This window comes from Dermochelys coriacea, chromosome 5, assembly GCF_009764565.3.
Source record: "Dermochelys coriacea isolate rDerCor1 chromosome 5, rDerCor1.pri.v4, whole genome shotgun sequence".
NCBI classification, from domain to species: Eukaryota; Metazoa; Chordata; order Testudines; family Dermochelyidae; genus Dermochelys; species Dermochelys coriacea.
Window position 1 is genome coordinate 103,237,750 of NC_050072.1, and position 24,504 is coordinate 103,262,253.

The following is a 24,504-nucleotide window of genomic DNA, read 5'->3' on the forward strand; positions in this document are numbered from 1 at the left end:
CATAGAGATCTGCAGTGCAAATTAAAGTGCAAAATTTTTCTCTTTGAGGAGAACTCAGCCGTATGTATTAAACTAAGGAGCAGGAATAAAAAGGGTCAAAATAATTTTTTTAAAAAAATCTAGGCTACATTATTATGAGCTGAGATCCTAAATTATAAGATATTTGTATTCTAAATTTAAATAATAATTTGTAAAATAAAATTTTAATCTTGGTTGAGAAACGGTAAGCAATATCAGTGTGAAATCAATCAAACCAGATGAGTAATAAACCCGTTATAACCTGTTAATACTGGGATCATGGACAGCTCATTAGCAGAAGAAGCACTTGATCACTCAATTATATTTTTCTTCTATGGTCTAAGGCACACTATACAGTAGTTTTAGATTTTACTTTCAGTATTTCTAAATATAAATATTTCTTGATTTATTATGAAGCCAGAAAGGTGATGTTATTTAATTTTTCTCCCAAAATCAACAGTACTGTGAAATATTTGGCTATACAAGAAAATTAATAAAAACAGAAGCATTTAAAATTTGTTTGTAACAAGAAAACAAATTTATTGATTTTTAAAAGACAAGACACAATTTTGTTTTGAAAAACACAAGAAAGCTAGCCTGAGTTCAAGTCTGAAATATTCAGAAAAATCCTACTATCTTTAGTATGTTCCAGTCATTTGTTTAAACAACACACTAAAAGTTAATATATATTTTTATAATTATAAAAGTTCCCCAGTTATTGTACAGTACACAATACAAATTGCCCACAAACTATTATTTAGCTCCTGCCAATTTTGAGAGGACATGATATACTAAAAGATTTAGCATTTGTCACAAAGATCACATCAGGAAATACATATTTACAAAATCAAATACATTATACAAAAAACTCATCACGTTATTCTGTAAAGATGTTTTCTTTAAATAATTAAAAAGTATATTTAACTGTAATCCAAAAACTGGAAAAGAACATTACATTATCTCACACATACAACCTACAAAAAAGTTGCTTACCTCATTTACATAACATATTCAGTCAATTGGAAAATAAAAGTTCAAATATCTCCTAGTGTTACAATGTTTCTGTGCTTGTGGGACTGAATAATGTAATCTGCCACTTACTAAGTGAAATTTAAATGATGGCACTTTAAAAAATAAAATAAAAATAAACACAACAAAGGAAGTTACCTAGAAGGTAAGAAAGCCCTGAGTGATAGTAGAATTTACTGATTGGTAAGCACTACAATTAACCTAATTAAAAGTTTACCATCTCAGGCACAAATTTCCAAGTTTTCTAAAGGCACTCACTTAAAGTTTCTGTAACAGTCTCGCTGGTTACTACTGTAAATCCAAATTTTTGATGGCAACAAGTGGGGATGGGACAGGGATAGGGAACTTGCTTTGGTACAAATGATACCTTTTTTGACCAACAAATATTTAAAATCTATATACTGGGTTATTTTAATTTTATATGTAATGTATAAATATAAGCCAAATCACAGTAATATTTTATTCAAGGAAAATTTACTTGGGGCTCCTCAGCCACTTAAAAACTCACCAATGAACCCCTTGGCAGACATCATCCTCACATTGAGGGACAGCCAAAGAAAACGGGATTCCTTTAGCACTCCTTTGGAAAAAAATCTCCTGCTAACTTCAGTAGTTAATTTTCTTGAGCCTGGAGTACTGAATCGGGTCCCTGATAATCATGAGTCAAAGGAGGTTATTCCTCCCAATTCCTATATTCTTCTGAAAATGTCTTTTATTGTGTTGTATTAAGAGTGAAAGTCAGCCCAGTACGACAGCCTCTGCAAGATCATCTGCACCACCTGAGCCCCATGTTAAACAAGGCCCTGATTCAGGAAAGCAATCAAGCACATGCTCATTTGTGACTTAAATAAGGCTCACCATCTTGTGCTGGGCCTTCTTCTCTGGGATGAATTTCACCCTTAATAATCGATGTAAATTAACAATTCTTACCAAATATTTCATTACTCAGGGCTTCCAATCCCATCATCATAATTTTTTTAAAAAAATTCAAACAAAACAAAAGAGTTAAAACAAATGTTTGAAAATAAGGCATATCTGACTTCAAACAAAAAATAGGCAGTCACTTTGTAAGTGGCTTTTACTATTTTTTTTTAAGTAAAATTGGTAAATTAAACTCAGGTCTACTGGCACATAAAATCACTAGCAGCAATGATCAAGGCATGCAAACTGAGAAGCATTTACAGTAAATTATGAATAAAAAAATTGTTAAATTAAAACCCTTTGAGTATTGCATTTGTTTTAATTAATTATGCATGAATTTGCATTGTTTATCTGACTAAAAAAAAGTTTACAACATATCTGCACTACACTACTGATGTAATTCCACTAAACATCTTAATATGAGACTTTTTTGCACTCAGCTAGACTAAAGCAAGCACAGCTGCAGATAATGGTGATCACTGGTTGATACTGCAGGGAACCAGTACAATATCTACAATATTCTCATATAGTAAGGTAACACTTAGAACTATTTTTTTCAGAGTCTCCACCCACTTCTAAATTATTGTGCCCTTATTTTTGTATGCACAATTTATTTGTGAGGAAAAAAGGTGTTTTTTCAGATGCCAAAATGCAGGTGCAAATTTATAGGTATTTTTTAAATTCTGACACTAGGTAAGGGCCATCCAAAAGTGCTTTCACAGATGAACTTGAACCAAGTGCCTCTATCTTCTTTGTTATTCATATGCCATTTCATAGTGACAAAATGTTGAAGTGGTATAAATAAAATTATGTTCTTTTTGCAATTGCTTATGCAAAAGATTGTGCAGAAAATTTAACTGCAAACATCTCAAATGTCCTGCAAAATTCATCCTTACTTATTATAACAGTTTTGTTCTGTTCTTATTCCTAAAGATTTCCATTTACAGTACTGGTGCTTTCCAATGCTACCCTAATGAGATTTTCAAAATAGTCTAAAAATAACCCTTTTTTGCTAAATTCCCACCTTTTAAAGGCATTTTAAGTACTTCTCAACAATCTATAGGACCATATATTTGACTCCTTCATTAAATATTTATGGAATTATGAAACTAAAGGAGCTGAAGTACTATTTCGCTGTAGACAGTACACATAGATGGCAGTGAATATTTTAGCCTAAATCAATCAAGCCTTCTACAACAAATTCAAAAGTCTACATAGTATGCAAGCATTTACTTTGGAAAAAAAATTTGTTGCAACATAACCAGACGCTTAGATGTATACAATATCTTCAGTAGACTAATAATTAAATTACCTGAAAAGATTTTCCCCTTATCATGTGACTTACAATGCTCAAAGGGTTAATGCAAGGCATTACATCAAATTAATTTTCTAATACTAGAAATAAGCACTGTGTTTATGCTTCTATTCCAGTTTTTTTAAATCACCAAATAAAGTATCAGAGATACTATAATTCCATTCATTGACTTATCTTAACCATGTACACAGAGGCTGCCCTGTTCCACAGAGACAAGGGCCCAATTTTCAGGAATTAGTACTGCTCTCCCAAATTAATATTTCAAATTCTAAAATTACTGTCAAAAATGAGTTCTAATATTACAGAGTTTATTGATTTCTTTTTATGGCTATAAATTATTTTTTTGTTCTGTGAAACCACGTCTGTAAATGAAACAACTGCAATCCATTTTAAACTAATATATGTGTTTTCCTAAACAGTGCAGATGACATCTGGTAAGAACCACAAAGATATCAGATACGGTCTTCAAATGAAAATAATTTGAACATAGCAGTGTTTCAGACACTTAAAAATACCTCGTTTTAAATTAAACAAATTTGTATATAGACCTATACATTCCTGAATGACAATACACTAGCATTTTATTGATTTTACCCATTTGTGAAACTCAAGGCAGTAATGTTGCACATCGCTTATTTTGTAGGTAAACAATTTTAAAACTATTCTCCACATGTTGTGTAAGGAATATTATCTAAACAAAGATACATTAAACATGCTACAGTACAAGAGTAAGCACAAAAAGAATAGCAAGTTGGAGAGACAAAAAGTAATTTTAAATCTAGTGTACAATGAGAGACATGAAAAAGTACCAACAATTTTGCATACATATAAAAACTTGTGAAAATTGGGCCCCGTGTTTTGAAAAAGTGGATCAACAATACCCCCCACATTGCTCACTGCATTATTTGTGCTAAAGGGGGAAGGGGATATTTTTAAAATAATTATTCTGAAATCAGTGTCTGGATCAGATAAAATCCACAGATCACATAGGCACTGACCCTGCAATTTGTAGCATGTGGGCAAACTGCTGCACCCCCACAGAGCACCAATGAAGTTAGTGGGCTTAAGGGTTGGCACTTAAGTCTAGCCACATACTACACAATGCAGAAATGGGAACAGGGTTTTAAATCTCTGTTTTTACCAAAAACCATTAACCATTCCCATATATTAATAAATAGCAAAAGTGTGCAAATTGATTGATTATATATATAGTGTTTGATTTATTACAACTCCATTAAATGTAAAAAACCAAAACCAAACCCACAAAACACCACCCAAAGTGTAAATATACACAGTATTTTACTTCATTAAAGGAAAGATCTTGTAAGAAAGTGATGGAAATGTTATTTAAAATTGATACTATAATCAAATTATAAACATGGGAATACAAACTATTTCATTCAATTAATTGAACATGCCTTGATTCCAATTTATTTTGATAAATAACACTCTTTTTCAGAAAGAAAAGGAGATGATCACCTCTAGTTAATTAAGATTTCTGGCATGTTAGATTCTCAGATTCATCAAACGTTCTAGTTTTCATCTAAGACATAAAAATTATTGTTGGTTCAAACTGTGAAATACATTCCATTTTTGTATTTACTCTTATTTTTTGCACTGTGGGAACAGTGAACAACTGGGGGGAGAAGTTGAATCATGGAGGGCTTACAGGCCCCACCTCTGATAGCAATCCACATTTGCATGTTACAATCACACTTTTCTCTCAGCATGAGCAAATCCAACATTATAACAATACAGGACAAGGAAAAGAAAACATTTAAGGTTTGCCAACACAAAAGATGAAACCAGTAAATATATCTGGTCCAATTCAGAACATCAATATTAAAGCATTAAAAGAAACTATGTTGAAAATGGAAAATATTTTGTTATTTTTATATTTAATTTAACCTGTAAACAGTTCATAATGCACAATGAAGGGGAATAAATATTTATCACAGCTTAGTTTTTTTTAATGAGGGGTGTAGACATGCTCTTTTGGATGGAAAAAAAATCAGGACACCCAAATAATATCTGGGTGAACAAAACCTATGAAACTTAGAGCTTGCATAAATTTCAAATACTTTAAATGACATAAACCCTATCTTGCACTCTCTACTCAGGGAAAACACCCATTGACTGGTGTGAGCTGTAGAGCATGTAAAATTGGGCCCCAAATTCTGCAAAGTACAATTCTAAACAATTTATACTTATTTTATTCATTAAAAATGTTTACTAGTGTATTAAGAAAATTTACTTGATCTGTATCAGTTCTTGGAGCATATGAAAACTCTAGCAAGAAAGATGTATACTATAAATATACTGTTCATCTCACATGCTGTTCAGCCATTTGGTACATGTAAAAAAGATCAGTCCAAAGACACACTAAATAAACCAGACTAAATAACTCCTTAGTTTTTTTTCCAACCGGCCCTCTCAATAAAACTGAAATGTTTGTGTGTGTACTTTCCTTCATTTTTGGCTTTTTTGCTTGCTTGTTTATTTCCACTATTAGAACTGAGTAGATTTGTGTGCCTGTTTTAAAAATAATGAAATGTATAAAATAATCACACATGCCTGTGAGATGTTTCATGTCAATTAAAATGGGATGTACACACATTCTCTATGATTTAGCCATTAAACATAATTGCAGACTGACACCCCACCACACATACAAATTGAAAACATGCTCTGCATTAAGTACCTGCTCATTTTGTTTACTTTCTAAAATTAAAAGTAGACAAGGGTTTAGAAAATATATAACCATGCTTGGGGCTGGGGGTTAACCTACTTTGTTAACATTTGAAGCTGGCATTAAAGCTAGTTTTGCTTTCCAGATCCCCAAGCATATCTCATTTGTAATAAAGTGAAATTCAGCTAGAAACAAGAAAAAATAGGTTTATTGTCACTCTAAGGGGGATATTAACACCATTTAGTAATAAAAAATTTCCTTTATTTCTTTGAAGAATATGTAACCTGCCCTTACTTCTTAGGGAATTTGAAAATGACAGGCACACCTTGCTGAATGAATTTAAGAGTTATTAATAACAAAAAGTACTAAATCTTAGCTTCAGTTCTGTTTAAGGCACCATGTAATAGCCGAGGTACAATGATCCCTGATGTACATTCTTAAATGGCAATGGTCCATCTAGCCACCTATTCAAATTCTACACAATTGGGAATAAGTACAAATGAGGTGTGCCAGTTACACTGCCTTATTTAATTTTTGTAAAAATTTAAATCCACTTACTTTAAGAACTAGGAAATATTTTTTGAAGTAAATATGATGCAGGTTGCTACATTCCTTGCATTCTATAAGTTATCTTTTATAAGAGCAGCAGATTGAACTACTAGTAGGAAAAAGACCTGGAATAGAAGAAAGTCATCCAGATGGAATGGTTTCCTGTATGTCCAGTTCAGCATAAGTAGCACATACACTTAAAAAAATCAAGTCACTTCTTTTTCAACTTCAGTATCTATCTACTACAGTCCCACTTAACAGCTGAAAGCATCTGTGCAGTGGTCTCAAATATAGAATCAGTAGTCTTCAAACAGAGGAACTGGTATGCAAACAAAATGTAAAACTGATGGTTTCAATGGAAGCTTGCATTGTTTACATGATGGTCTGATAATTATGTACATTTATTATGCACACATTACCATTCTCTCATTTAGTCTGCATTAATGAATGCAAAAAACACAACTCTTCCTTAGATAAAGAAAACAATAGATCTTCTCAACCTTCCAGCATTATAATAAAAATTCCTAAAACTTTCCCACTGGATGCTCAGAAATGTGATCAAAATAGTAGTGTCTTCTAATTCTGTCCAATGAAAAGCACCTTTTTATGACAAATTTGATGCATCTGCTGTCAAATGACTATGCCTCCAGTGTAAATCAAAGAAAATATTTCTTTTGATATTTCACAGAAGTGCATCTAATTAAAAAACTATGTATATTAAATCATCACCATAACTAACAATTAACATTAACATATTTTAAAAAACTATGAAAAAATTAAATTACTTTAATTATAAGATGACAAACATTAATAGTAAGCTTTGCAAAATCCTTCTTGACATGTGAAACTAAGAAAACTCTTAATATTGAGTGACCAATGTAAAATGATTTTGTTTACAAAAATTTTTTTAAACAGATCTGGCAAAATACATACACCCATTCCATTTCACAACTCCAACAAAGGTAATGTTCAGCAAAGCTAAAATTTGACAACAGTCGCCTTCAGACTTATTCTTGTTTTTTCATATTAAGCCCAACATCAACAGGGCTAATGTAATCTGGGGGGAAAAAAGCTTTAATATTTGTTAGACTGCAGTATATGTATTTCCAGTAGCACTGCATTGTCTGATAGTCTGAGTACTTGTGACAATGTGCTCATTGTGAAGTGGGGTCAGGAGGTTCTGCTGTACTCCACTCTCTAGTACTGGCTGCATGCAGCCCACCTGAAATGCCTGGGTTAACTCAGTTTTCTCTCTCTTGGCTTGTGGCTCTCCAGATTCCTCTAGCTCTTCATCTATTTCGCTTTCAACTTCACTGCCCTCATCTGCACAAACAAACAACCATGAAACTAGCACACAGTGAAAAAAAATCTAAATACTGTGAATTACTAAGGGTTTGCAAACAACACATAAGATATGAAAAACAGAATTCTAGCTACCTGAGAAGGTATAAACTGAAAATTGAGATTTTACTGGGAAAATGTCAGTGCATAATGTGAGATTCATGTGTTCAATGAACTCTCAGCTTCAAACATTATAGTACACATTCTTAATATTGCAACTGGTTTTTTCCCCTTCAAGCCAGCTCAAACAAATATAATAGTGTCACTAAAATAACAATAACTTTGTACTTATATAATGTCTTTCATCTGCAGAATTTATCACGAACATAGGTGAAGAGAAGCTAAGTGACTTGCCCAAGATCACAGAGCAAGCCAATGGGAAAGAAGAGAACAGAGGCCACATTTGCTGATTCCAAGGCTCTACTTAGAGGACCTAGAAATTTACCTGCTCTCTGTTATACTTCTCACTATTAAAAAATTAGTTATTTGGCAAAGTGCTTGACAAACAATGGGCCCAATTTTGCAATCCTTACTCAGAGAAAACTCTTACAGACTATCTACACACAAATGTGTATAGATTCACACACCAGCATGTAGCCAGTTTTGGGGTGGGATTTTGAATACTTACTAATATATAAGCAATCAGCCCTTTTAAAAAAATTTCTTATTAGAGGCCATATCTATAGCATCCTGTAATTATTCTATACTGAAACATACAGTAAATATTATAGAACATCAATTTAGAAGACTATCAGAATCTAATTTTAGGTTCTGCACTACTATATTTTAGGGCTGTCAATTAACTCATGTGATTAACTCAAAAAAATTAATTGCGATTAATCGTGCTGTTAAACAATAGAATACCAATTGAAATTTGTTAAATATTTTTGGATGTTTTCTACATTTTCAAATATATTGACTTTAATTACAACACAGAATACAAAGTGTACAGTGCTTACTTTATATTTCTTTTTTATTACAAATATTTGCACTGTAAAAAAACAAAAGAAATAGTATTTTTCAAATTCACCTAATACAAGTACTGAAGTGCAATCTCTGTATCATGAAAGTTGAACTTACAAATGTAGAATTATGTACAAAAAAATAATTGCATTAAAAATAAATCAATGTAAAACTTTAGAGCCTACAAGTCCACTCTGTCCTACTTCAGCCAATCGCTCAGACAAACAAGTGTGGTTAAAATTTGCAGGAGATAATGCTGCCTGCTTCTTGTTTTCAATGTCACCTGAAAATGAGAACAAGCGTTCACATGGTACTTTTGTAGTAGGCGTTCCAAGGTATTTACGTGTCAGATATGCTAAACATTTCTATACCCCTTCATTCTCTGGCCATCATTCCAGAGGACATGCTTCCATGCTGATGATGCTCATTAAAAAATAATGTGTTAATTACATTTGTGACTAAACTCCTTGCGGGAGAATTGTATATCTCCTGTTCTGTTTTTCCTGCATTCTGCTATATATTTCATGTCATACCAGTCTCAGATGATGACCCAGATCATTTTCGTTTTAAGAATACTTTCACAGCAGATTTGATAAAATGCAAAAAAGGTACCAATGTGAGATTTCTAAAAATAGCTAACGCACTCAACCCAAGGGTTAAGAATCTGAAGTGCTGTCCAAAATCTAAGAGGGATGAGGTGTAGAGCATGCTTTCAGAAGACTTAAAAGAGCAACACTCAGATACGGAAACTACAGAACCTGAACACCAAAAAACAAAATCAACCTTCTGCTGGTGGCATCTGACTCAGAGGATGAAAATGAATATGCATCATTCCACACTGCTTTGGATCGTTATCGAGCAGAACCAGTCATCAGCATGGACACGTCCTCTGGAATGGTGGTTGAAGCATGAAGGGACATATGAATTTTAGGGCATCTGGCACGTAAATATCTTGCAGCGCTGGCTACAACAATGCCATGTGAATGCCTGTTCTCACTTTCAGGTGACATTGTAAACAAGAAGTGGACAGCAGTATCTCCTGAAAATTGTAACTAAACTTGTTTGTCTGAGTGATTGGCTGAAGTAGTACTGAGTGGACTTGCAGGCTCTAAAATTTTACATTGTTTTATTTCTGAATGCATTTTTTTGTACATAATTCTACATTTGTAAGTTCAACTTTCATGATAAAGAGGTTACACTATAGTATTTGTATTGGGGGAATTGAAAAATACTATTTCTTTTGTTTTTTTTACAGTGCAAATACTTGTAATAAAAAAAATATAAAGTGAGCACTATACACTTTTTATTCTGTGTTGTAATTGAAATCAATACATCTAAAAATGTAGAAAACATCCAAAAGTATTTAAATAAATGGTACTATTCTATTATTGTTTAAGTGTGATTAATGGTGAGTAATTTTTTTAATTGCATAATTAATGGTGATTTATTTTTTTAATCACGTGACAGCCCTACTATATTTCCATAATATTAAGTTTTGTCTTGCTCCAGATAATACTAGTTTTTTGAAGAATTATATGTTCAAGAGATTAAGTACTTACCTTTATCCATATTTCCAGGGGAAGCAGCATTTAAGTCGCCAAACTGCAAAATAATAAATATTCTTGACTATTCTTAAAATCCATACTGCACATCCTATTTAAACATCAAATAAAATGGTGATGTAGTCCATCCTTTTTATCATGTAGTTAGAAAATTATTTGCAATTTAACTCACTAATTTTTTAAAACAGTTACAGTCAAATACCTCTTTTGCTGCCATGGTGCAAAAATAGCAAGAAAAAACTTTGTTTTTTGACTGGTCCACATTAATTTGAACAACTTGTTTTTTGACTGGTCCACCTTAATTTGAACAATTCTGATTCTATATTGCAGAGACCAGGAAATTTTTAAACCAAGTTATCAAAATTAAGATGCATGACAGCATATTTTAGAAAACACACAGTGAAGCTAGATATGTACCAGTTGTGAAAAAAAAATAGTTGCCACAATTGGTAGATTAATCTCCTTGACATTTTTTCTGCAAATAAGACTGTCTGGTTTTTCTTTTTGGTGATTTTTAAATACAGTCTTTCTACTGACCAAAAAGGAAGCATATGTAGAGGTGAGGATGACAGGGTGCAGAAAATCAGAGAGACTTTCACTTAGTACAATAGTTCATTTTCCATTCCCACTAAGATGCATTTTACCATGGTTTACAATACGGAAATAACATCAAAGTGAAAATAAAAAGCCTCAGCAATGAAAATGGTGGAACTAATTAAAAACTGAAGTTAAAATCCTGATTAAAATAATTATCTGACATCTTTGCCAGGATCCTTGCCTGTTTTGAGTGTAAGCTCTTTGAATAAGATATTCCTGCATCGTAGAGTTTAGAAAATATTGTTGGTGCCTATGATGTGCTGCCAATATTTAAACAAAAAGCTTTCACAAAATTTCCCCTTAAGACCTTGTTTGTAATAGAGAAATTTGCACCCATATCATTATATCATTGATGTAGTGACACTAGTGCACACACCTAATGTAAATGCATTGAACCAGTGCAAGTGTGCTCACCACAGCTGTATGTGGTGGATCCTTGTCCATCTGGCTTGAAGAAAAGGGGTTCCCCCTCCTACAGTGGACAGTAGAGGGGGAAAGTTTACACAGATGGAGCAGGGAAAAGCAGAAAGCAGCTATACAAGGTTGGGGATGGGTGGCACATCAGGACATACATAAGCATAAGAACGGCCATACTGGGTCAGACCAAAGGTCCATCTACCTCCGTATCCTGTCTTCCAATAGTGGCCAATGCCAGGTTCCCCAGAGGGAATGAACAGAACAGGTACCTTACTGGGTACCCGAGTTATTTGGGAAGGATGAGGTACACTATCTGACAGGGGAACAGACTATTTTTGTCCGTTATTTAGGAAGGAATCAGTAAATATCTGGGAACCTGGAGTGGGATGAGTGGGAGGCAGACAAGCTAACTTGCCTGTGGCTCCTTGTGGCAGATGTCCCGTGCAGGTTCTTGTTACAGAAGGGATACAGTTACCAGATGAAATGGACTGGGAAAGGATTTGAAGGAAAGCATTCCTTAAATGAGCTGAGGAAAGGAATTTGGGGGCTCCTACACCTGGTAAAGGAGGGTGCTGAGTCCCCCTCCATTTCTAGCCCTTTTTACCTCATGCAAGGGGAAGGTGGCTGGATTTCAGCAACGGGATGGCCAGGACCAGATTGGAGATTATGTGGCAAATGATGATGACCTACACTGTACAATTTTATTGCTGGATATTCTCAGATATTTGAGGTGACAGAGTTGCAGTCTAAATAATATCAAAATTGTCTCGTTTTCTTCCAGTGTGGCCAAATAGTCGGGGTTTACAGCAGGTGCATCTTATTCCGGTAATTATCTGATTTATGCAAACTAACTAAATGCAATGTTGTCTACCAGCCACCCACAACACCTGGAAAACAATCCTCCAGTTCCATTCCTTTTTTGAATGAGAAACTGCAGAACAAACTCTGACCTATCATTCTCAGGTAAGAACAACATATATTTATTTAATATATTTCTAACATTACTTGGCTTCATTCTGGTCAAAAATACAGAAAGAATTAGCCTTCCTTTTGCTATATCATCCAAAACCAGGAATTGCACAATACATAAATGGCATAAATAAAAAAAATTGTTAACCACTTTCTTCCCAAAACTCAAAACAGTTTTGGGCTGGTTCTTATTTGAGCTATAGAAGTTTGCCAGTCCTCAATTTATACCAGACCATTATTGAAACCCTCATGCTAAACACTTCACAGTTGGCAAATTCTATTTCAATTAAAAAGACAGAAATACAGCAACTCTACATTTTGACATATTCCTTACTATACATACATTATAATGGAGAAACACTGCAATTTTTAAAAAAAGCCAGTATTGGATATAAATATCTGAATGGTTAGCAGGTGACTACTCAGAATGATTTACTTTTCTAAATTGTGTGATGCCATATTATGTTGTATTAAGACACCACAAATTAAGCTAACAGTATATGGCACTTCCCCAACCTCTATTAAAGTAAAACATTTATGGATAATATTAAATAAGTCTTGAAGGAAGAATGCTATATTATGTCAACTTAAGTTGTGAGTTAACTTAACAATGCAATAGACATAACATGATGATTCCATGGTATAAAAACTACCACATTTCAGTTAGATTAGCCACCTGCTAACTATATGGGTCCCAATCCAGCAACCACCTATGTATGGGCTTTATTTTATGTACATGAACAGTACCAGTGAAGCCAAAAGGACTAGTTGTGTGTAAAATCAAGCAAATATAAGTGTTTGCACAATGGAATCTGAGACATTTATGTCTAATCCAAATTATTTATTTCAGATTTTCAGTATATTATGCAAATGTTTAAGGAAATTAATTCTTACTTTCTGCGGATAGTTCACTGAAAAGAAGAGTTTCCAACTACAGGGGTTTTTTTTGCAAATTTTTATAGAGTCCTGAGTTATGAGTGCTCAATAACTCTGCAAATCAGGCAACTTTATTTAGTTGCCTAAACGTGCATTAAGATACCTAACTTTGGGCACCCAAGTTTGAAAATATTGGTCTATTTCAAATCCAGTCCAAACCTTATGCCTACAGCAGTTATATTAAACTCTTCCCACATTTAATTAGAAATTACAGACACTTTGTAAAGGTATATTCCAAATTCATCTCTAAATCAACCAGTCAAGTCTCTTGTATATTATCTTACCTCTCCCATAACTGCTATAGGTGTTTCTCCTGTTGCCTGAGCAACACGATGTTCTACTAAGTAAAACATGTACTCATCATAAAGCAGGCGGATCAGATGAAAAGAGCCAAAACTAGCAGCACTGCGCAAGGTTAAGTCTCGAATAACCATTGAGCTGTTTAAAAATGAAAAAGATATATAGAAAAAATAAATACTAAAATTACCCCATATTTACAATTACATGACTTATCCATATGGAGAATTAACTCAGAGAAGAATCGTCTGCAGTTAACATTATCCACAGAGACAAAACTCCTCAGTTATGGGGTTTTTGGGGTGCAATGTCAAGGAAACCAATGCAGGAAAGATATTAGAAACTATTATTTGCCTGAATACTCCAGAATCTATATACCATGCCTTGCTCTGCAAATATGGATTATTTTGGCACAGATCCATTCCAAACATTTCTCAAAAGTTAAATAGGGTAGGTGAATTTGCATTTTTATATTATACTATTTTCAGAGAAGTCACTTTACAGGTAAACAACTTTCCTCTTTCTCTGAAATTATTATCTTTGAGACCACACTCCTAGAATTTAGGAGCCAGATTTTCAAAAAAGTGTATTTCTTTATGCATGTACACCTTTCGATGCATTGGTTTTGAATCATCCCAATTTGGGGACACACATTAAACGTTATATGCACATCAGTAAGGCAAATGCAAAAATCAGTTCTTTGAAAAACTGGCATTAAAATACAAGAAAGTCTTCCACTTGAATCTTAAATAAAAAACATTGTATTATAATTATTCTAGTTTAAACAAAGATCTGAAAGTACAAAAGAAAATATGCCTTTCAGCTATACCATCATTGGTGCCAAAACTGCAACACAATGGTACGGATTTTTCATTGATACAATTTTTAAAGCTGGTCATGTAAGTTGTGCCAATAAGTTAGAAGGTATACCTGTTGTATGTACAAATGCAGGTTTTGTTTGAAAAACTCCACAATATTAAAGACTCATGAAACAGATACTATAACGGATCATCTTTAAAAAATTAAGAAATGTTCTGTCACTGTACTTTATACAGACAGAAAAAAAGTTACATAATATTACCATGTATTTATATACAAACATGACACACACAGAATATACTTTATTTACCAGCTCTTCTTTGATAACAGAAGTAACACCGAATATTTACTTTTAGCTTGATGTTCTTCCACATATTAAAAAAAGATTGTCTTCAAAATGAAATAAAAAAAGAAGACATGGTATTTTAATAAATAAATATTATTAATAAAAATAATTTTACAGTTATATAGTGTTTCATCCCAAAGATTTCCTGAACATGTTACAAATTTAGGACCAAATTTTGCTCTCATTTGCATTTGTACAATGCTTCTGAAATAGTTCACAAGGATTGCTCCTCAACCATTGAGTTGCATTCTGGCCTTGAATTTGAGGTTAATATAACCCTACCCTTTTGAAAAATGCTATGGGATCTTTAATAATGAGTGCTCTGTGGTCTGATCTTATTTTTCTTCCATGTTATCAAAATCTCTGTGTGTGCGCACACTTCAACAGCAAAGTATGAAATACACCGAAAACATTTTAAAATAATTTTAAGTACTACCTGTAGAAAGACCATTTTAGCAGAAATTGCCGTGCTGCTTTAGGAAAGCTGGGTCTTCCTTCATATGGTTTCAATGCTTGCATCATTACGTTATCGAGCCAGGCAGCCCACTGCTCCAGAGTGCTCTGCTGCTGAAGAGTCATCTTGAAGTCGGTTTCTAGTCTCTGAACCATGTTGTCATCACACTGGCATACCCAGGAAGCCTGCTCCTATTACAGTACATAACATATCTTCAATTAACATCAGTATGTGAAGCTTATGCATAAAAGGAAAATTATTATGAAAGATTAAATAATCAGCTGAATGAAGAGGATGAACTACTCTTTCCAGGCAAAACTAATGAAGTCATTTTTATTTTTAAATCCCCTATAATCTCATTCTTACAAAAAGGTGGACAAAAAATAAACAAAATATGAAAATGGGCTTTAAATAAAATATCTAACTAAGAATACTGTAGAAAAAACAGAATTGGATAGAGAGCAATACTCAAATATTTTCATATGAAACTTCTTTAACTCTAGTCCTTCCTAACATTTATCATGAAAAATTTTGGGAGTTGGTGGGTTGTAGGGAGTGTAGTGGCAGCATGTTGGGTGAGCAGAGAAGTACTAGTGCAGAGAGTAGTAAGCAGTGGGTGAGATCAAGGCAGTTTTGTTTGCCTGTAGGCAAACAAAATTAATCCAAATTAATTATGCGATTTATAGTATATTTAAAGAGACACTGGAATCACATTTTAAATAGAATAAATAATTTGAAACACATTGTGACCATAGCAGGTAAGTGTATTACTTTTAAATGTTCAAAAAATGTGAGTAGGACACCCTCACTAGAAATATTGCAGTATAGTTAGCTACTATTAGATATGCCCATAAGATATGCCTATTGCCTTAGACTTCATCACAAGAAAGAAGCATTAGTTCTAAAAACAAGTGGACTCCTCATTTGCATCTCCACTAAATGAAAGTCAGCGAACACTTTGGGTTGGAACAGAGGAAATGGAGAGGAAAAAGCTCTGATATCTTTCCTTCCTGGGGACAGTTGTATAAACTGTTAGATTTGGATAGACACACTCAGCATACACCTCAGCAAAATGTACCTGTTGCATTTTCTGGGTGGAAATATGTGAGCTAATATTAATGTTCAGAGTTATGGGGAAAACAAAAGAGAACACTTGATAAACTCTGTTTTGTAAAGCTACAGTTTACCTGGACATTGGCAAAATCAACACGGTTGAGGTCATTGAGCATTTGGTTGATTTGAGAAGTGTTCTGAAGCACAGCACGAGCTGCCTGAGCCAGGTGATTGAGAGATGTGTATCTTCGCAGAGTCTGGGCAAAGGCACTTACAGCGGCAACCTATGAAGAAATCCATTTTCTCAAATCATATTGTACTTACATTATTTTTGGATCAACTTGTCCCTTGATGATTCTTTTATATTACATTTTAATTATATACTCATTTTGTGTGAGCCATCTTACGTGTGAATCACAGCATTTAAAATTACAGATCAAATAATGTTTTCTCTTATGTTTTGAAGATTTTCAGCAAACAAAACATAAACATAACAGCATTTGTTGTAGTTGTCAAAATGCTACTATTTTTACTATAGTTATTAATGTCATTCAGGCTCACTGTTGAATAATGCAACTTTCACTCCAAACTAAACAGTTACTTAATTTTACCTTGGTTTGTATCATTCTCTGTGGAATATTGTTCATGGCATTGGAAAGCCAACCTTCAAGGCTTTTTGCAAAATTGCGAATGGCTTGGGTCAAGGCACCTAAACATTAAAGAATAAAAACCAAATGAAAAAGAAGTGCCTGTACTGAAACCTTCATGTCCTCTAGATTTTAATATTCTATATTGATGAGATCAGCTGTGTTTACACACTCAGAGGCGTATTCAGTATAGGTTCAAAATTCTTCATTTACATATATAATATGCAAAAATTATTTTATTTTCAGCTTTTCCGAGCAGAACTGACCTCCTTATCTAAGAAGCTTTCAAAGGTCTATGGCCAAAGCAACAAAACACCAGTGGCGAGTACTGTTTCAGATATTTCTGTAGAGGAACATCAATAACTGTAACAACTGTTTTATATCTACTGAAACACCCAGGATTCTCTTTACATCATTAATTTTCAACCTTCCACTGCAACTAAGTGCTCTTTCTTCTCCAGTACAGAGAGGCCACTGAAAATTGTGATTATTATAAAGTACAGTTTCCTCAAGTTAGCCCAAATTGTGCTGTACCATCACCAACATGATGCTTATTCCAGTTTTAAAGAATAAAATACATTAGTGCAGTGCTCAAAGGCAGTATCAATCAGCAAAATATAAAAATATACATAACTGATAGAAAGTAGGGTTATTCTTACCGTGGAGAAGCCTCTGTTTCCCTTTCTCAGTACAGCTCCCTCAGCACTGATGAGTGGTCCACACAGGTGGTTCGAGAGAAATTTTATAGACCTGTCGATGAGCCTGTGACATCATATTCCCTTCTATAAAGGAAGAGATGGACACTAACCTGCATTTCTCAAGTGAGAAAAAGTTCTAGTTCATGAAGGGGGATGGAAGGGAAATATGTGCTGAGGGAGCTACACTTGGAAAAGAAAAACAGGAACTCCTCCACAGTAAATAAAACCTCACTTTTCCTTACCTCTCACTTGCTCTCTCAAGTATAATACATAGATCTACCAAAACAGTGTCACATAAAAGAGAAAGGAAAACTATAAGTTTCAATAGACTCATGATGAATAACGCAGTTATAATAATGGCGTAAAAAAACCTTGAAAGGGGGAAACGCAATTGTCTTTAAAAGATTTTGAATGACATGTAAAAGGAAACAATGAAAATGTCTACAACTGAGTATTGATTGGATCTATTTATAAAATCATATCTCTCCAGTAGTGTAAGAATTAGTTGTAAAGAAAATTTATATTCTTTAAGAAATATCCACTTACAACTAAAGTAATTAATGATTCCCTTTTTTAAAATGTGTGTTTTTTAAAGGAATCAAAGTTATTTAGATCTATCAAAAAAGATAAAGTTATTTGTCTTCCTAGCATATTATTCTGTTTTCAACTATGCAGTGGGAACTAGTGATGGTAAACCTGGTAAGGTCTGAGCCTTGTAATGTTGCAAAACTGGGCTGGAAGTCTTATGAGAACAGGCTTTTTCATGAGTTTTCTAGAACAAAAAGAGACTTCTTTTTTCTGGGCTGTCAAATACCTAGCATACTTTTGGCGCTATGCAAATTTATTTCTGTATACTTATTAATTAGCTGTGCATTAATTCATGTGACCAATGGTTTTACAGAATTTCTTCAATACAGTGTTCCTTGAGCTGTAACTACTGAGTTAATGATACTAGTTGTCTAAGGCAAAATTAGTCTTTTCATGGACAAACACTGAACAACAGATATAGTAAAACATCTCTTTCATATACTCATTTTTCAGAGCAAAGTATCTCTAATCTACTTTAAAAATAAGTGTGATAAGAAAGGAAACAAACATCATCTTGATGAAATAAATGTTGTCTTTTGTTGTGATGAAAAAGAGGAATAGATGATAGTAAGAGACATGCTAACTTCCACAGCAGGAAGTTTCTTTTATGTATATAAAATAGATTATTTAATATAAAAATTGTATTGAATAACCATGAATTTCTAAACACCTCAAAGGGAGAAGTGTCATTTTAAACCCAAAACAAATTCTGTGCCCTCTTTGTTTCAATCAAGCAAAAGCATGCTAAGTGTGCTGGCCTTTACTTCTTAAGCCCTATTCTAGAGAGGAAATTAAAATCTCTTATTTTTCTTTGAAGCAGTAATTGTTTATGTGCCTGGTAACTACAAAAGATCTTAAAACAGCATTTCTTTAGACATTCTTGGTACTGATTTGGCTATCACACAAGAAAACTAATTCAGAGAGTGACAAGGTGATCTTGCATGCAGTTAACAATAAAAGTGACCTGAGCTGCTTTTGATTTGTTACAGCCTGTGAAGTGCTGCTGTCAGTAATAAAAGGTTTTGCAGGAAATGGCATTGGGAGTAGTGTTGTTTGCTCATTAGTATCGTGGCAACTAATGCTGGCTTCAGAACTAAAAGTGCTCATCTTCTATAAGAGTACCAGAATCGCTGAGGAGACAGCCATTGAGAAGATCATCTTCATGGAGAGGGTGGGCAATAGAGCAGGTTGCGAGGACTTCAAATGGTTGTTTAGTGAGCGCAGAGAGAGAGAGAGATATTCAGCTCCCAAGAGGGGGTAGGTTTTTGTACAGGTTGAAAGGTTGAGGAAGCAAATGGTGGTTGGGTGAGTGAAGATGGAGAAACTGTCTAATGGAGGGAGGAGGGCTCTGAAAGCCACCAGGTGGGCTCTGACGGAGGAGTGGGCGAGGGCCTATAGTTTAAGTTGGAGGAGGTAGCCCAGGAGGATAGGAATGGATATGGAGTCTAGAGGGTAATGGTGGTGGTGTGCCCAAGTGGTGAAATGCTTCCATTTTGCCTGATAGCAGGTTCTGGAAGATGGCCTCCTGCTGTGCGTGAGGATGTCATGCACTAGGGTGGAGCATGGCTCTGTCTACTTGCGAGCCCCATCCAAATGCCACGCTGTGAGGTGAAGCAGGCATGTGTTGGGGTTTCAGAGTCATCCAGGCACTGTGTGAGGAGATGTGGGTGGGCGTGAAGGGAGATCGGGGGAGGCGGGGGATGAGCAGAAAGATGGAGGAGGTCCATGAACCAGTATTAGCAAGGCCAAAAGGGGACTATCAATATGACCTTCGCTTCATCCCACTGAATCTTGTGCAGGATTTGTGGGAGTAGGGGAATGGGCAGAAAGGCATAGTGTACTTCGTTGTCTAGGGCAGGAGAAGGGCATTGCCCTGTGAGTCTGGACCCAATGCCCATCTGGAGCAGAAGAGGGGGAGTTTGTAGTTCTCACTGGTCACAAAGAGTTCCCAGCACAGGGTGCCCCACCAGTGGAAGACAGAGCATCATGTGAGATCATGTAGTTCCCACTCAGGGGTCGCGTAGAAAAACCTGCTGAGCATGTCTGCTAGGGAGTTGCTGGCACCCAGAATATACACGGCTTGTAGTATCACATCGTGCTTGATGCACCCTTTTCAGAGTTGGATGGCTTCTGCACATAAAGAGAATGACTTGTCACTGCCTTGCTTGTCGATATATACAACTGTTGCCATGTTGTGGGACAGCAGTTGAATGTGATATGATCTTATGTGAGAGAGGAATGCCTGACAGGCAAGACGGGCAACTCTCAATTCCAGGATGTTGATGTGCATCTTGGCCTCTCTCAGTGTCCAGAGGCCATGTGACTAGACAGGTGGACGCCCCAACCAGTGAGGCCTCTCTGGTGAGAGTGGTACAGAGAGTGGGAGATGTAAACAGGGTGCAGACCAAGACTTTGGACAGCTCGTTCCACCACATGAAGGAGTCTAGGACGAACCAGGGGAGCAGGACAGACTTGTTCAAGCAGTCTATCTGTGGTTTGTAGATCAACCTGAGCCACAGTTTAAGGCAGCATATATGGAGGCAGGCATGGGGTGTTATAGAGGTGCAGGCTGCCATGTGGCCAAGGAGGGAAAGACATTGGTGGATACAGGTGCGCTGTTTGCGGCATGATGTTATGATGAGAGAGGCGAGGATGGCAAACGGGTCTGCTGGGAGGAAAGTTCGGCTTATGAGAGCGTCCAGGAATCAATAAAGGTGATCCATTGGGTAGGGATGAGGACTGGCTTTTCCTTGCTGATACAAATGCCCAGGTTGGCGAGGAGATTGCAAAGGGTCTGTATACTGGAAGGGAAGTGGTTGCGTGACGTCACAACGAGGAACAGTCATCAAGATAGGGAAACAAGGAGTGGTCAAGGCATCGCATGTGGGCTGTGAGGATGGCGAAGACTTTTGTGAATACACAAGGAGCAGTGACAAAGGGGAGGACACAAAACTGATAATGGGAATGAGCAACCTGTAAAACAGAGAAATTTCCGATGAACCCCAGGTGAACATCGATGTGGAAATATGCATTTTTCATATTGAGAGCTGCAAACCAGGCTCCGTGAGGGAGGGAAGGGATAAGGAGGGAAAATTTGATCATCCAGAACTTGAATTTTCATATGAACCTGTTGAGTAATCGGAGGTCCAGAATGGGGAAGCAGCTGCCTCTTTTTTTCAGAATAAGGAAATGCAGGGAATTAAAGCTGCAGTCCTAATAATGGAGGGGGATGCGCTTTCTGGCACCCTTTTGGATTATGGTGCCTGCTTCCTCTCAGAGGAGATCTGAGTGGGAGGGATCTCCAGGAGAGTGCGACAAGGGAGGGGAATGAGAGGAATTCTATAGAGTACCCCTGGTGAATGATGTCAAGCATCGAGCGGTCTGTGGTGATCTTGTCCCAGTTGTGGGCAAACAGGCAAGATGGCCCCCAAAGGTGACATAGGGCAGCATGAGAGGGATAGGAGGAAGTTCAGAGGTCTTGATGGGGGATTCAAAATGGGTATTTTGACTGATGTTGTGGGAAGGTTGAGGGGGCAGAAGTGGTAGCAGTGGAGTAATGCAGTTGTTGAGAGCGTTGATGATGTTGGGATGATTCCTGTTGTTGTTGGAAGTAGGGGTAGAAGGAGGTGTGGGGGCAGGGCGAAAGAACGACTTCTGCTGCCTGGAGGTCGGGGCCTAGGTGTATATGGTGAGCGACCGCAGAGTGGCGTAGGAATCACTGAGAGCGTAGAGGGATTCATCCTTCTTGTCACTAAAGCTTTTGGTTGTCAAAGGAGAGGTCCTCGAAAGTGGATGGTGCTTTGCCTTATGCTCCTTCCAGGGCTTCTTGACAGCTGGAGCAGCCAGATCGACGCACAACTCTTCACCTGATCTGGCTCAGGGAGGCAGTGCTGTGTTTCAGGGCAGTGCCCATCGGGGAGCTGCTCTTATGCCCATGTCCATGCTTCTTATGTTCATGGTGTGGCTTCTGTGGCAGTACTTATGGCTCTGTTGCATAGGAGCAAGACAGAGGGGCACTTACTAGTGGTGACAGATGCCATTCCGGTGGATCTGCCGGTTTCGGATCAGACTGCACACATGGGTGCATAGCCTCCTCCATTAGAAATGTACAGAGGCAAAGTTCTTTAGCTTATCGATTTCGGAGCCGGTGACGATGTGGGCTTCGCCAAGGCAGTAAAGGCACGTTGGTGCTCGTCGCTCACAGAAAAGGAGCGTAGGTTTCAAGGCTGGCTTGCCAGGGCACAATGCCCGGAAGTGGGGCGTGGGAGGGATCTGCCCGACGGGGGAAGAAATCCAACAGGGATCCTAACTAATTATGAGTCTTACAAGCTACTATATACAACTATATACACTGAAAAAATGGACAAGCAGTTCTCTTAGCAAGGCTAAAAACACCGAGGAACAGAGGGGTTCTGACTCTGGCCATGTGGCAATAAGAGGGAACTGGAGCAGTGTTGACCTGCATGGCCTCTGATAACCCTGGATGCGAGCACGTGGACAATGCACAACCACACATGCAGGTCAATGGACGCTACTACTGCAAAACTGTTCCAGCTTTGGCACATGGTACGCATGCGCACCCATGTTTGGAATCCATATAGGGACCACCACTCAAAGAAGAACTTGTACTTGTTGAAACAATCACTACCCCTTTTTGCTCTCAGCTTCCACTCTTACTCTTGAATGATGATTTTTCCAGGGGGCCATTAGCAAGTCAGCTTCACCCATCTCTGTTCTTATGGGGCCAGCCACATAAACCCAAATTTCCCTGAATCCTGTATTTAGCCTACTGTGGTGAGTGGAAGACATTTCCTCAACCTCTGAAGCAGGTAATAAACTACTGCTGCTCACACTACTGCTGTTTTTGCACTGGCATTTTGTATCATGTACTGAGACTCATTCCAGAGTGCACTGTGCTAAAGGACTAAATCAGGATTAAATTTAGGGATTTTTATTGAGCTAAATGGACTTTGTGACAGAACGGTACCTTTTAGTTGCTGAATTAAAGAGTCACCATAAAAGGTTGAGGGGGATTTTAACTCTCACTAATGCAGAATGGTAGGGGTGGAGGATGGGGAATTTGGGGAAGTGGGCCTACTTGTGTGCCGTCACTCCTGCAAAAGATCAGGATGGGAGAAACAGGCTAGGGAGAAACAGGCTACTCCTGAAGATCCAAAAAAGAAAGTGGATCAAACATCTGCCCTCTAGAGATATTTGAAGAGATGAGGGTATGGATGGGAACCCACCAGGATACCATAAAAGATAGAAAGAGGCTTCTTGGTAGGAAGTGGTTCTTGGATTAAAAGATATTTCTATCAAGCATCATCCAAACAACGGGAATCCCACATACAGCATACATAATCATTCAAATCTAACTAATGGTATGTTCATCCATTACTGCATTTCATTCCTAATGGAAATCCTTTGTCAGTAATGACAAACAGAAAGAAGAGGACACAAACATATGCACTTATCAGCACTGGACATATATGCTTCATCAATGAAGAATTTTTTGAAATCCTGTACAGACACTGCTCCATCTAGCTCATGAAGTAAATTGAGAGTAGGCAGGAAGATGTCATAGTAATAAACTAATAAACTAATTTACAAAACTTCTCTGTGGACTACCAGTCAGTGCAGAGGAAGCAAGTGAAAGGCAAGAGAAAAAGCAGGATCTGGTACATAAATCAGAAAGCATATATACACACATTAAAATATTCCATGATAACTTCACTTATGCAATACATTTTTTAAAATCAGAAACTACTTTGTGTGGATGGAATGGAAGACTATTTTAAGAGCTCATTTCTCCTTCATTCAAACCTCAATTCAATTTGTGAACTTGAATTGAAATTTTTTTGAATATTTGTTTGAGCTGGACTGAATTCACTTGAAAATTAGATTCCACCTATTTACATTAAACAGAAAAATAAACTCCACCATAAACATAGGTCAAAGCCAATTAGTTTAAGTATGTAGATGAAGGTTGCTTATTTAATCTCTGTATTTAAAAAGGATAATCATTCAGCATTTCTTCTTCTCTTTTCTACTTCATTAATAAAAGGGTCAAATACAACTGCAATCCACCAATATCTTAATCTTTGCCTTTTTAACTATAACATTTAACTAAAAAATTGTCAGTATATGGTTGGCATTTGGACTTTTAGATTCACAAAGCTAAAATTTCTTGTACCACAAGTAATGTACTGTACTGTATATAGTGACGTTCCCCTCTGTTTCATTAATAAGTGAAGGTCAGTAGCATGTTCTTACAAAGGTGTAGGTGTAATTTTTTT

At 36.3% G+C, this 24,504-nt stretch overlaps 1 protein-coding gene across 4 annotated transcripts in view; it reads right to left on the bottom strand.

The window, feature by feature from the left end:
* Window positions 1–533: 533 nt before the first annotated feature.
* Window positions 534–24,504, bottom strand: part of RFX3 (regulatory factor X3) — a 233,201-nt gene continuing 209,230 nt past the window's right edge. For all 4 annotated transcript variants that reach the window (XM_038401621.2, XM_043514522.1, XM_043514521.1 and 1 more), the window contains 6 exons: window positions 16,887–16,984; window positions 16,410–16,559; window positions 15,205–15,413; window positions 13,591–13,744; window positions 10,385–10,427; window positions 534–7,844 (listed from right to left, as the gene is read on the bottom strand). In XM_038401621.2, coding sequence (XP_038257549.1) covers window positions 7,606–7,844; window positions 10,385–10,427; window positions 13,591–13,744; window positions 15,205–15,413; window positions 16,410–16,559; window positions 16,887–16,984 — 893 coding nt within the window. In that variant the 3' untranslated portion in view covers window positions 534–7,605. The remainder of the gene's footprint in view (window positions 7,845–10,384; window positions 10,428–13,590; window positions 13,745–15,204; window positions 15,414–16,409; window positions 16,560–16,886; window positions 16,985–24,504) is intronic.